Source organism: Dipodomys spectabilis, unplaced genomic scaffold (assembly GCF_019054845.1).
Source record: "Dipodomys spectabilis isolate Male_0828 unplaced genomic scaffold, ASM1905484v1 ptg000042l, whole genome shotgun sequence".
Lineage (NCBI taxonomy): Eukaryota > Metazoa > Chordata > Mammalia > Rodentia > Heteromyidae > Dipodomys > Dipodomys spectabilis.
Genome location: NW_024870719.1, coordinates 16827843 through 16842518, shown reverse-complemented (window position 1 = coordinate 16842518; position 14676 = coordinate 16827843). Strand labels below are relative to the sequence as shown.

The following is a 14676-nucleotide window of genomic DNA, read 5'->3' as shown; positions in this document are numbered from 1 at the left end:
GGCAGAGACAGAGGCAGAGAGACAGAAATACTAACTTCACGGTAGAAGGAGAACTGTTGGATTTTCTGCTAAAGCACTCTCAATAACCCTTACTTTACCTTGACACTTTGACCAGTCTACTATCAATACTTAGATCTTTTAGATACAAAGCATCAATATTAATGAATTAGTGCTTTAGATCTTTTAGCTAGAAATTTAGATACTCAGGAAACTTACTTGTGTTTGTCAAGTTCAGTGGCACATCTGACTTTACATATAACCTATAAAGAGTACAGAAAGAAAGTTTTGAAAACATGCATTCAATTTGGTTTGACTTTATGTTTTAAAGTCTACAAAAATGATAGACCGTAAATATTAGCAAATAAAGTTCAAATGTTTATATATGGATCACTGTGAAACAAGTATAGACAGATTTCCAATGGTTTAAATGATGACTTTATTTTGAGACTTAAACTTTACCTTTACAATTCAAACAAAATGAATTCAGTTTAAACATTTATTGAACTTTTGTTATGAACTAGATATTGTGGTGGATGGCTTACCACCTATCCTAAGTTTCATTAAATTATATCTGTTTTGTCCTAAAATTGAACTTACTTCAATATGAATATAAATATGTTTTCAAAAATTATTTTCCTCTATGCTTAAATGAAATAATGAAAAGGAACGAGGGACTGTTGTGATCCATTACTGATGGTAACTTTCATCAACTGGTTGAGGGTTTTCTGCACTTCTTGTTTTCTCCATTATAATTAATCAGTATCATGTGGAGAGATATTTAGAAACCATGTAAATATTTTTTATTCCCCAAATTTTCATCCATTACTTTTAACATTTATAAATGATTCTTGTTTGAATAAATTATGGAGAAATTTCTTTTTAAAAAAGTAAATCTGGTTTAAATGCAGTGGCTCATGACTGTAGTTCAAGCTACCCAGGAGGCAGAAATTGGAAGGATTTTGGACTAAGCAAAACTGAGCAAAACCCCATCACAACCAGTAAGCTGAGGTGGGGTGGTTATTATCTTTGATCCCAGATATTGGGTTGTGTAGGTAAGAGGATCTAGGACAAAAGTTAGGCTATGGGCCAAACCACACAAAAAAAGTTTATCTGTGGCTAAGGATGTGGCTCAGTGGTAGGGTGTTCAGCTAACACATGCAAGGCCCTGGATTTGATCTCTGGTACTATACAAATACAAAAATTAATCATAATAATCTAGGAAAAAGTCCTCACCCTTCAATACATGGACGATGTCTTAGCAGCTAGGCCCATCTTCCTATCCAGTGTTTCCTTTTATCCTCTTACCTTCGATACTATAATCCAGTCAGTCTAAAATAGTTACAACTTTTCAAATACGTGGTACAATTTCATATCTTCATGCTTTTGTATATATTTGTATTTGAGCTGGAATATACTTTAATAGTAAAATAACAAATTCCAATTCATCTTTCAAGACTCTATTAGTATGTCATACTTTATATTGTTAGGTTAAGTGCCTTAAAGAAAGAGAAGCAAGTTTGTATCCTTATATACCTAGCCACATTCTAGCCATTTATATTTCCATCTTAAGAAAGACTATAACTTACTCAAATTTACAGCCCTAGTTTCTAGAGTAATGCTGAGTTTAGAGCAGGTTTTGAAAACATGAGCAATGAATTTAGGTCAAAGCAAAAACTCATATGTTGGTATATGGTGTAGTGTGATGGGGGTGTTGATGATGGTAGAAGTTGAAGCTGGAGAGGCAAGCAGTTCAACGCAGAGTATCTCGTAAAAATATCAGAGAAGTAGGCTTTAACACACCCTTAAACTCTGTAACATGATTTAAATTTTTTTTGCCAGACCTGGGGCTTGAACTCAGGGCCTGAGCACTGTTCCTGGGCTTCTTTTTGTTCAAGGCTAGCACTCAACCACTTGAGTCACAGTGCCATTTCTGCCTTTTTCAGTTTATGTGGTGCTGAGGGCTTCATGCATGCTAGGCAAGCACTTTACCACTAAGCCACATTCCCAGCCCTGTAACATGATTTTTGACTGAGTGATTTCTTAGGTTACTATAGAAAATGGTTAATTAAGGGAAGGTAGAACATAAAATATTTGGAAACTGGGTTCAATAACAAAGCTAAAAGATGGCCTCTAGAATGAGAGAAAATTGTTGCTAGCAATATGTCCGGTAAGGGTCTGATAACCAGAATATACAAGCTAAAAAAAAACAAAACCCTAACCTCCCAAAGAATTAACAAGCAAATTAATAAATAGGCAAAGGACACACTCCTCAGAAGAAGTACATATGGTTAAAAAATACTTGAAGAAATGCTCAACATTTCTGGCCATAAAGGAAATGCAAATCAAAACATTTAGATTCCGTCTCACTCCAGTCAGAATGGCCATTAGCAACAATACAAACAACAATAAATGCTGGTAAGGATTCTGGAAAGAATCTTTAATATGTTCTTGATGAGAAGGTAAATCGGTGTAACCACTATGAAAATCAGTATGGTGATTCCTTAAAATCTAAAAAGAATTATACTCAGTGATATGACTCCTGGGCATTTAGCTAAAAGATTGCAGGACAGGATGCAATAAAGGCACTTAACTGCCCATGCTTATCACAGCACTGTTCAAATAGCTAAGTTACAGAAACAGCCCTGATGTCCCACAATGGATGAATAACAAATGTGATGTAACTATATAGATATGTGTACATTGTTTGTTTATAAATGTACACATAAGTGTATATGTACACATATGCATATACACATACATATACACATGTACACATATGCATATCTATACACATATGTATGTATACACATACACAATGAAATTTTATTCAACTATCAGGAAGAATGAAATTATGTAATTTGCAAGGAAATGGATAAATCTGGGGAAAAATCATACTGAATGATTTCTTTCATATGTTTTCTTTCATATGTGGATCTTAGACACAAAATACAACCTCCCATGTAAACATACACAGGGATATAAGTATATATAGGTGATCAAGTTTTGTGGTATAGACAGAAGTAAAACTCCATGTAGTAAACTCTTCGAGCAATTAACAGACATTTTAACAAAACAAACCTAAGGAAGCTGGTTTGAATGGAGGGGACTAATGTGAGGAAGGTGGATGAAAGGAAAAGGGAACGGGGGGGGGGGGGGGAAATACGTCATACTCAGTGTACACAGGTGAAAAGGAAAGTGAGAAAATTCCTATGACTGGGGGATGGATGGGGAATAGGTTTGAATGATGGAAAGAATGACTCTCATCACGATATACTAGACACATAAGTGAAGCTGTTAAACTATAACCCCTTGTACAATCATTTGATGATTAAAGAATAACAATACAAAAGAATTCCAGTTCAAGGTCTGTTGACTTTGAGTGAAACAACTAGACTAGGTTTTGAATATAAAGAGCTGTTAGAATAGGAGCAAGATAAATTTTCTTAAAATTCAGATCATGGAGTTGACTCTTATTTTAAAAATTTCTTAAGTCTAGGCTGAAATAAGGATAGAAAGCGAATTTTGGAATATAAGGAAATCACAGTTATGTGAAGAAGTGGCAACTGAAATTCAAGTAGAAGATAGAAGAGAACAAATGTGGATGAGAAGTTAATTTTCAATATATTCCTCTTTAACAATCAGATTTTAAAAGCCCAAGATTGAAAATGGGAAAGGGAGACAGTCAGACTAGCCATAGAAAACAGTAGACTGAAAATGGGAAAGGGAGACAGTCAGACTAGCCATAGAAAACAGTAGAGTAGTTTAAAGGAAAGAAAGTACAGACTGTGTTAAAATTTTTCAAAAGGTAAGAAATAATTGACAAAAGATCATTGATTGGGTGATTGTATATCCCTGGTACAAGCAAATAATAGTTTCCAGATCTGATTTGCCCATGTCAGTAGCAGAATAACAAGAGAAATGCAAGGAGTTATAGAAAGACACCAGAGGCAGTGAATATAGACTAGACCAAAAATATCTGAGGCTAAAAGAAACCTTAGATGACCCAAGAATATCTCATATATTTGAGTGGTCTGAGTCTTCTGAACAAAAGGTTTACATAGCAACCATCTTTGGAAGTTAGAGATTGTGTTTAACCTTAAGGTCAGAAGATTTGTTTCCTAGCTAGTGTAAAAGACAGAACATATCTCTTCCTGAGAATATTCCTTTAGAAGGCGAACAAAATGTCCCCTCTCTCTCTGGTATTGATTTGCTTACACTCCACAGTAAATGTCTATCTGTCTTTCTCTTATTTTTGAGTTCTTCCCCTTTAGCATACTTTGCGATATATGTGAATAACCTTTAATGATGCACTAATGATTGGATTTGTAAGACCTAATGTCAGGCTTTGTTTTAGATGTTGTTTCGTCACAAGTAATACCTGATTTTTGCCCCCTCTGGTCCATGAGCCTTATGTTTCTTGGAACTAAGCTTTGCTGGGGGTGTTACTGCACACTTACAGCCCCAGTACTTAGGAGGCTGAGGCAGGAGAACCTTAAACTCAAGTCTAGTCTGTGATACATAATTAAGCTTTTTATCAAAATCAATACAATTAATACACATTAAAAATGACATGTATAAAACTTGCTCGGTTGGGGGAATACTAGCAAGAGGGGGGTGTGAATGAGGATAAATATAGCCAAAAGAGCTTATTTGCACATAAAAAAATGGAACAATGAAACTTACTGAAATAGTTTTAAAAAGTAGTAGAAGAAGTGAGTTTGGGATACATTATATATACTTTTGGAACTGTAACGAAACACCCCTTGTACAACTAATGTACGTTAATTTAAAAAAAGAGAAGAATATATTAAGCTGCACAGGGCAAGTTCTAGCTAAAGTCAGGCAGTTGACAGTAGATATGATCTGCAAGATCTATTTTAAAATTGAAACAATAATAGAAAAAACTGGATACCATCATACAAAGTTCAAGTTTAAGTAGGTTGTAATTTTCACGTATTTAGACTGAGAAATGTAAACTTATTTTAGAGAAAGAACTTTGATGAATGAGCTGCTTTGGAAGAGGAAAAATGTCCAGAGACAAGGAATAATAGAATGGAGTAGAGAGGACAGAAGGGATAAAATGACTAAAAGAATGGGGTGGTGAAGCCGGGATGGTGGCTCACTCCTTTAATCCTAGCTACTCAGAAGGCTGAGTAGCCTCCTGAGTTCAAAGCCAGCCCGGGCAGGAAAGTCCATGAGACTCCAATAAGCCACTCAGAAAACTGGAAGTAGCACTGCGGCTCAAGTGATAGAGCTCTAGCCTTGAGCTGAAGAGCTGAGGGACAGTGCCTAAGCCCAGAGACAAAAAAAGAAAAGAAAAGAAAAGAATGGTGGTGAAAAAATAAATAAAAGTAAATTCAAGATGAATAAGGGAAAGGAGATAAAAGACATTGGTCAGAAAGAAACCCCAGCTCATTTTAAAGAGCTGATCCAAGGTGTGCCATATTAATAGGGGGCTTAGGTAGAATGAAAGGTTTTAAAACTGAGAAACCACTGACTGGAGAATTTGGATGAGTTATAAACATGGGCTTTGATAATGGCTATATAGCACAGGGGACAAAGCAAAAAGAAGAAAGTGTTAGTTCTTCCAAGGTGATGGTGCTTATTATTATAGCTAATGATGACCTAATCACATGGTAGAGATTTCAGCAAGGTTTTTACCAGTTAAGTATAAAATAGGCTGTTTTCCACAGAAGGCAAGAAGTGCCATCCAGGAAAAGCTAGATTTCAGCAAAGACATTTAAAAGGATCACATGAAGAAGAGAATGGGGACAGAACAGGAAATGATCCATAAAATCATAGGTTATAGTTAATAAAACCACAGGTTATCGAGTAGTGGGTGTGGGAGGGAATTGAAAGCATTATCAATTTAGATTTTCAGAATGTATTCCAATGAATTCTATAAATATAACCAGGTGCTTAAATTACAGTTAGATTGTAGTAAGATTAAAGCAATGTGATATTAATACATTCTAAGTATTATATGGAATATAGCAAACAGGATATGATCTAGGGTAAAACAAAAACTGGCTATCAAAAATGTCAAGCAATTACATATCATTTAAGACTGTACAGATAACTCACAAACATAATGAACACATACTTTATGCAAATTATCTGGTTTAATATGATAAATAACATATTTATAATGACTTGCTGATGTCAGTTTATGTCTAATTGACAGTACCTTTTTAAATACCAGAAAAACTAAATAAATGAATAATTTATATAGGATATTGTTTCTTTATATAATTGAATGAAAATGGTTGATGGACATAAAATGGTTTTCATCATATAACATACAGTTATCCCATATACAATCAGTTCTTAATTTAGAATATATTGAGGATATAAAATATTACTAACATACTCAATTTTATATTTAGCCCATAGATACATGATTTTTTTCCTATATTAAAATGCAAACTTACACATTCATTTCTCAAATAAAGTAAGAATAGAAACATTTTTATAATGTGTGCGCGTGCATGTACCCTGAGGCTTGAAATCAGGACCTCATGGCTGCTAGGTGAGTATTCTATAATTTGAGCCATATCTCCAGCCCTTATTTCCTGTAGTTATTTTTCAGGCAGAGTCTTGCCTTTTTTTGGGGGGGGGGGAAGGGGACCTGAGTTGGCCTCAGACCATGTTTTTCCTACCTATATTCTCCTGTATAGCTGGGATCTCAGAAGTGATCCACTCATTATGCCTAGCTAACATTTTGCCTGGGTGGCCCCCATTCCTGCATTGCCTGAATTCCTCTTGATCTCTGCTTTCGGAGTAGCTGTGATTCTATAGGAGTAAGCTATCATACCTGGCTTAGACTAAATATATCTTATTTGCCAATGTTACCCTGTATAACTGATGAGTATCCTAAAATTTGAGGTTGGTGCTATGGTTTATTTTGGTCACATACTAATCCCCAATGTGAAGATATTAGGTGGTGGGACCACTGGGAAGTACTGAGGTCATAAGGAGCACTCATGGGTTGAAATTTAGTGCCCTTATAGAAGAGAATCCTTATTTCCTCCATTCTGTGAGGACAGAGTACTAAGGCACTATCTATAAACCACAAAATGGTTCCTCACCAGACACTGAGTCTTCTAGTACCTTAGTTTTTCCAGCATCCAACATGGTGAGCAATTAATTTTCATTATTTATAAGCTACCCAGCTTGCGTTTTTGTTTGTTTTTTGTTTTTGCCAGTCCTGGGCTTGAACTCAGGGCCTGGGCACTGTCCCTGAGCTTCTTTTATTCAAGGCTACCACTTGAGCCACAGAGCCACTTCTGGCTTTTTCTGTTTATGTGGTACTGAGGAATTGAACCCAGGGCTTCATGCATGCTAGGCAAGCACTCTACCACTGAGCCACATTCTTACCCAGCTTAAGGTGTTATTTTGTTATGGTAGCCTGAAGGGTTTATGCTGGAGTGTCTATCATTTCCTTTCCCATGAAATGTAGACCATGTTGTTTTGAAAGTGGCAAGTACTAAATGTTTATAGAGCAATACTATTCTGTGGAATTTATTTATATGAAATTAATTTCCAACTTTTGTTGATTGTTTTTTTTACTGGAGAACATATCTATATAAAATTCAGAATTCATACTAAATTGAATTGTGGCAAACATAGTTTATTCTCCATGGTGAATACTGAGGCATACATATCCAACTACGTAGATTATTTTCACAAAGCAATTATTTATATCCTCCATCTCAATTGCTTAGGTTCTTGTGTAGAGTTGTGTACCATTCCAAGATTATCATTGCTGCTGCTTGCAAATGAAATATGAGGGATGAGCAGCTTCAGTTGTAAATTAAATAGACACATCTTTGTCAGATGTTCTCTTTCAATATCTATTTCACTTAAAAGAACTTTTATTTTCTAAATGCTTTTTCTTTCTTTACAAGAGCTTGTTCTTGTTTTTAAGATACAATGTCTTTTTGCATGCCTTTTAGGATCCCAATACTTAATTTTTTCCCCTTAATGTTTCTTCTCTTCTTAGTCTGGTTTTCTTTCAAGTTGATTAAAATAACTAGTTCAATAAAATTGAAGTTTTTTTATAATTAAATATTTCCAGGTACATCCTGAATTTACCTATTTCTTGCTTCTTGAAATTTGAAATTGTCCAAACAATGTGGTGTATATTGAATATCTGATTTCTTTCTTGGAGTCAAGAATTTTGTTTTATGTATTAGGTAGAGGCTGCCTATGATTAATCCCCAGTAAAACTTTAACATATTAACTGAAGGGGGTGTGTAGGTGTATGGAGAGAGTAAGGATGGGCAAATATAGTCATTATATTCAATGTACTTATGTAAAAATGGAGCCACATAACTTGAGGGTATGGATAGGTTGGGCAAGTTAGGGGAGAATAATGGAAGAGGTGACACTGATCAAGATGTATAAACTGGTTTGAATTGGAACCCCTTTGTACAACTAAAGTTAATAAAAATATAACTGATTATTATGAACTCAATTTATCATGTGCAGTTCACTGGAGATAATATATCCTATGTTTAAAGAGTATACAGAAATTGGATCTGAACTATAAACCACAGACAGAAAAGATTCAGATTCTTTAGATAACTGATTTAAGTTAAATTTGTGCTGAAACTGTACCATCCTTTAAACCATTTCCAACACTATTCCTTTCCATAGTCTATTACTTATTTTTCATAAAGTTTTCCATGCTTTTTAAGTCAAGAGGATAGAATTGCTTTTTATAAAGCCATCGAGCCTGATTAATTGCAGAATTACCAATCTGACTGGTATGATAGTAAAAGGTGACAAAATGAATCCAAAATAGTAACAGAATATGCCAGCAGAGAGAAGTCACTGTCTTATCTTTTACTTTGATTTCTTAAGGACAACAACACTTTCAATGTAAGTACTGATGGTTATTACTAATATTAACTTCAAACTTATTAATTCCATAGTATAACACAAAATCACTAGTGTAGCCAAAAGAACTATAAGACTCTTAGTTCATTAACTGAAATGTGGAGATAGTATCTATAAACCTATTGTAAGCATACAGGAAAGAAATAATGGCATCACATATATTATAGACTGCAAAAAATGACTATTCTATGTTCTAAAGTTTATGTGTAAGAAACAAGCTGAACAGAGAAAATCTCAATTTGGGAGATGCTTTCATTTTTTCCTCCTAACTACAACTATATCAATGGCTAATATTTTGGTCTTACCATGTTCTTGTATTTAGCCATATATTTTACTTTATTATTTTATATTATTCTGAAGTGCTGGGGATTGAACCTAGAGCCTTGTGCATGATAGGCAAGTACTCTAACACTAAACTATGTCCCCAGATCTACTTTCCATGTTTAAAACATATTACTCAATCTTTACAATACTATTATTCCATTTTATAAATGCAGAAAATATGGTACAGAGAAGTGAGCTGCTTAAAGTCATTATTCCTTAGACTCTTTCAATAGCTTATTGACCAAGTTCTTACCTGTATAATAAGGCATTCCTGTGTAATGTTGTAACTATTTTCCTAGAGTCTGTAGTTTATAAGCCTGGGAAATCCACAACCCATTTAGAAAACAGGTGCTTTTATGACTGATTCTTTGCTTTTATGACTGATTCTCTCTAGTCAGTTAACTCATCTCAAGAGATATATGTAATGCTACTAGTAGATAATCATACTATTTTTCCTACTTTTGGTAAAATGATTTCCTTCAACTGCTAAGTATTTGTGTTTTATTTTTTCTTACTCTATCAGTTCTACTGTTCTTTCCAGATCAATTTTTTAAAGTACCAATTAAGATAGTTAGCCTTACTAGACATTCTCTTCCATAGAAGCCTTCAGAAAGTGAGGGTAAAGCCTGGTGCACTGGCTCATTCCTGTGACATTAGCTGTATAGAGAGAAAAGAGATTGGGAGGATCATGGTTCAAGGCCATAAAAACTACAACTCCCATTGCAGGTGAGTGGGAGGTATAACTGGAGAAAAGAAGTCCAGGCTGGTCTGGGCATAGATAAGATCCTATCTTAAAATATAACCAAAGCAAAAAGAGGCTGAGGGAGGGAGCTAATGCCTATAATCCTAGATATTCTGGTGGCTGATGTTTCAAGATCTTGATTTAGAACTAGCCCAGCAGACAAATCTGAGGATAAAGCCGGAACTGAGGAAGTGGCTAAAGTGATAAGAGTACCAGCTGTGAATAAAAAAGCCTATTCAGAGTAGGAAGTCAAGAGTTCAAGCTCTAGTACCAGCACAAAAAGGAAGAAGGTTGAATGTGACTTTCAGGTGGTAGAGTACCTTCTTAGTATTTGTAAGTGCAAGGCACTGAGTTCAAATTGTAGTACTGACAAAAAAAAAAGTAAGAGAAATGATATGAATGAATGGGCTCCTGAAAGTTAAGCTATAAAAGAAAAAAGTTCATGTCCTCCCTAAATATGTATCACCTCATAGAAACCCAAATGACTAAATCAATTACTGAATAATCCTACTTCATAGCTGAGAAAATAGCATAAAACCTTAAGCTATTACATAAGTAAGCATTTTTCTACTTGGGGAGACTGAAGACTGGAAAAAATTGTAGGGTATGATTAATATGATAATGAAAATGCTATAATTGCAGTAACAAAGTGAGAACTTATAGATTAGGAATACCCACCCATATCTTTTTCTAGAAATCAGATAATCCCCAGATTTGAAATAAACAAAATTTTGGTTAGTTTAATATAGTGTATGTAACTTTATTTAATGGCATCTGTATCTCAGAGACAGAATTCAGACACTACATTATATCTTGGAACTAGGTAATAAAGGTTTATTTAAACTTCTCAAATTCCAGACTGCCTTATTAATGTCAGGCCATGAGAAATAAAGGGGTCCTCAATGAAATTAACCACTTCACAAATATGAGTGGCAGCTACAAATACAGAAAGGCATTGACTGGGCAGCACCAATCAGCCAAACATAGAAGAAGCTGAACCAGGTTCCCAGATTTTTAGTTCAGCACCATATGAAATTATAAAAATATATCTCTTAACACAGTTGAAGTAATAAAATTATGACACTTAATTTTGCAAGTTTATTTTTGTTTCAAACAACTTAGATGAAAAGTTCCATGTTGATAAGGGATTCTGATTTCTAGAGAGTAGAATGGAAAGAAGGAAGCATTTCTTTTAAATTCCTTTACCTTAGCCTCTAATTTGCCCAACCACCCAAGTCATTAAGCATTGATTAAATCTATAACAATGTTGGGTGCTGAAGACTAAGTAAAAACTCCATGCTATATGGTAGCTTCTTTACATTTTGGCAGACTTAGAGCTCCATAACTTTCCCATAAGGGTATGAATTACTCAGACTTCATTGTAATTAACATTGCTCAGTATTGAATATAATTAAGTTTTGTATTATGAAAATTGTAAACAAGTTTTTTTTCTTGATTTATTTATTTAAAGACAATACAGAAGTAGAAGAGAAGGAAGGGAATTAAAAATCATTAGTTATAGGTTGGGTTTGACCCATAAAAACATTCTTTGGCTTATCTAGTATTCATGTATATTCATGTATAGTATTTTTAGATACGCTCTTTTTTTTCCCCTGGTGGTGGGGCCTGACCTCTGGGCCTGGGCGCTGTCCCTCTCAGCTTTTCAGCTCAAGACTAGAGCCACTTCTGGCTTTTTCTGCTTATGTGGTGCTGAGGAATGGAACCCAGCGCCTCATGCATGCAAGGCAAGCGCTCTACCACTGAGCCACCTTCCCAGCCCCAGTATTTTTTAAAAACAATGCTCGAATCTCCTATCATTTCCTATTTTTGAAAGTAAAAATGTTCTGATTTCTCTTGAAAAAAAAAAACAAAACAGATGACTTGGCAACATCATCTGGCACTAAATACATATGGATGTCCCCTTTGCTATGTATTTTGTGATTCCCAGTTGCTACCACTCCATATTGCCTTTTAGACAGTAGCATCAAGGATCCTCTAAGCATTTTTTTTTTGTTTTAAAGCAAGTATATTTTCTTTTGAAAAGAGAAAGGTAGTTAGTGGGAAAAGGGAAAGAAAGATTTTTTTAAAAAAAGTCTGCTGTAGTTGGGGTTGCAGCTCAAGTGTTGCCTGTCTAGCAAGCAGGAGGCCTTCAGTTCAAACCCCAGTACTGAAAAAAAAAAGGGAAAAAATTTCTGCTGTAAGTAATTTTTCTCCTCTAGAATATTTGGGAAAAATTCATTCAAAAATATGTACTGATTACTTAATATATGGTAGGTATTAAACTGGCTACTAGGGATGCAGTGACAATAGGCATAATCCCTATTCCTGTAGTGATTATGGCCCAGTAAATTCACACAAGGAAATATAAAATTTCAACTGAGCAAAAGACTTGAAGAAGAAAGACTGCTCTTCTGGTATATAATTTTGAAATATATTCTACTTGGATAGTAAGGTAAAGTCTTCCCTGAAACAGTACTGCCAAGGAATTGAGAGAGTTAACTAACCAAAAGAGGCAAGAACATTCTGTGCTCCATGAAAAAAATATGGAAAGGATCTGTGACAGAAGGAAAATGGCAAGTACAAAGGACTAACAGAACATTCATTGTGGCTGGTACGATGAGGAACAAAGTATAGCATGAGATAAGATTAGAACCATGAAGTGCCTTTATGTACAAACCTTTTTATCTTACAGACTAGAGCCAATAGAGAAATTTGAGAGTAGGGATTTGAAAATTAATTAGATTTGTGTTGAAAGGTAGCTGCCAAGAGTGTAGAGACGTGTGTGTGTGTGTGTGTGTGTGTGTGTTTTGTGTGTGTGTGTGTGTGTGTGTGTGTGTGTGTGAGTGTGTGTCAGTCAGATGACGTAGGCCTAGCAGTAAGATGACTGCTCAGGACCGGATTATAGATAGTAGATGGTAGTGACTTGAACAAGGTGTTGTGATGGGATAAGAACTTAAGAGATGTTAGGATGTGATGAGGAATGAGCATGAGGGAGAAAGTATTATCAAAGATGACTGATAGGTTCTGACTTGCATACAGAGCACTGCCAGCCAATGGAATGGGGAACAAAAGTGGAGAAGCAGGGTGGGTACTGGTTGCTCATGCTATAATCCTAGTTACTCAGGAAGCTGATAACTTGGGAATCATGGTTTAAAGGCAGACAAATCCAAGAGACTCTTAGCTCTAATATGCCAGCAAAATAAAAGTCAGAAGTGGAGGTAGGGCTTAAGTGGCAGAATACCAGCTAAGGGAAAAAGCTAAGCAAGAGTACTAAGCCGTGGGTTCAAGTTCCAATAGTAGCAAAGAGAAGTGGTGGTGGTTGTGTGAGAGAGAAGCAGGCTTTAGAAGAGATAGAAAAGAGGAGAAGCGTCATGAGCTCAGTTTGGCACATGTTGAATCTGAGGGCTTCAAGAATCTTGCAGATGATAAATGTAAAATCCAGAGCTTAGAGTTCCAGTCTGGGTTGGGGTCAGAGATATGTGTTTATCTTTAAGTGGCATTCCACCATGAATGTAGATATAATCACTTGGGAAGATCTGGTGCTACTCAGGGGACTGAGATCTGGGGGACCTGCTATAGGTCTAGGGAATCTCAGTTCAAAGCAAGTCAGGGCAGAAAAGTTCTAGAGGCTCCACCTCCAAAATAACCAGCAAAAAGCCAGAATGAAAGTGTGGGTCAAGTAGTAGAGCAGCAGTTGATCAAGCAAGTCAAACAAGCTCATAATTCTGAGTTCAGATTCTGGTACTGGGATTAAAAAAAATCAATTTCTGGCATCAAGAAATGGGCAGATGAAGAGAAAAATTTGAAGTTTAAAAAAAAACAGGAGTGTGCTATATAATAAAAAATGTTAAGGAGAAAGATAATAGTGATTTGTTCAATAAGAGACTAATAGGTGAGCCAGGCACCAGTGGCTCATGCCTATAATCCTAGCTACTACTCAGGAGGCTGAGATTGGAGGACTGCGGTTCAAAGCCAGCCTGGGCAGGAAAGTCTGTGAGACTCTTATCTCCAATTAACTACCAGCAAACTGGAAGTGGCACTGTGGCTCAAGTGGTAGAGTGCTCGCTTTTTGCTGAAAAGCTCAGGGACAGCGCTCAGGCCCAGAGCTCAAGCCCCACAGCTGACCAAAAATAAAAAATAAAAAAGTAAATACATAAATAAAGACTAACAGGTGAGGACTGAAAAATGTTTAATGAATTTGTTGACATGAAGTCACTATGGGGCATAGGTAAGATTTATTTTGTAGGATGATGGGGAAATGGCAGTTTAAAATGGCTAAGGAAGTGAGAAAACTATGGTGTTCACAGTCACGTCTGAAGAAGTTGGATTATAAAGAACAGTCTAAGTGGGGCGCTGGGTGGCTCATGTTAGTAATCTTAGCTACTCAGGAGGCTGAGATCTGAGGATCTTGGTTCAAAGCCAATCCCTGGCAGGAAAGTCCTTGAAACTCTTATCTCCAATAAACCACCAGAAAACCAGAAGTGGCTCTGTCGCTCAAGTGGTAGAGCAAGAGCCTTGAGCTGAAGAACTGAGGGACAGCGCCCAGGCCCAGAGTTCAAGCCTCATGACCATTAAAAAAAAAAAAAAAAAAAAAAAGGGACAGTCTAGCTAACTTGAGCTATAAGAAAGAGGAAAGAAGGAAGAAAAAGGAAGGAGGGAGGGAAGGAAAGAAGAAAAAAATATGGTGTGCACATGTAGTATTTTCTAGG

General features: G+C 35.8%; 1 protein-coding gene across 1 annotated transcript in view; it reads right to left on the bottom strand.

The window, feature by feature from the left end:
• Positions 1-14676, bottom strand: part of Gpr137c (G protein-coupled receptor 137C) — a 66372-nt gene that overhangs the window by 40284 nt on the left and 11412 nt on the right. The window contains exon 2 of the mRNA XM_042677890.1: positions 217-260. Within this exon, the coding sequence (XP_042533824.1) occupies positions 217-260 (44 nt within the window). The remainder of the gene's footprint in view (positions 1-216; positions 261-14676) is intronic.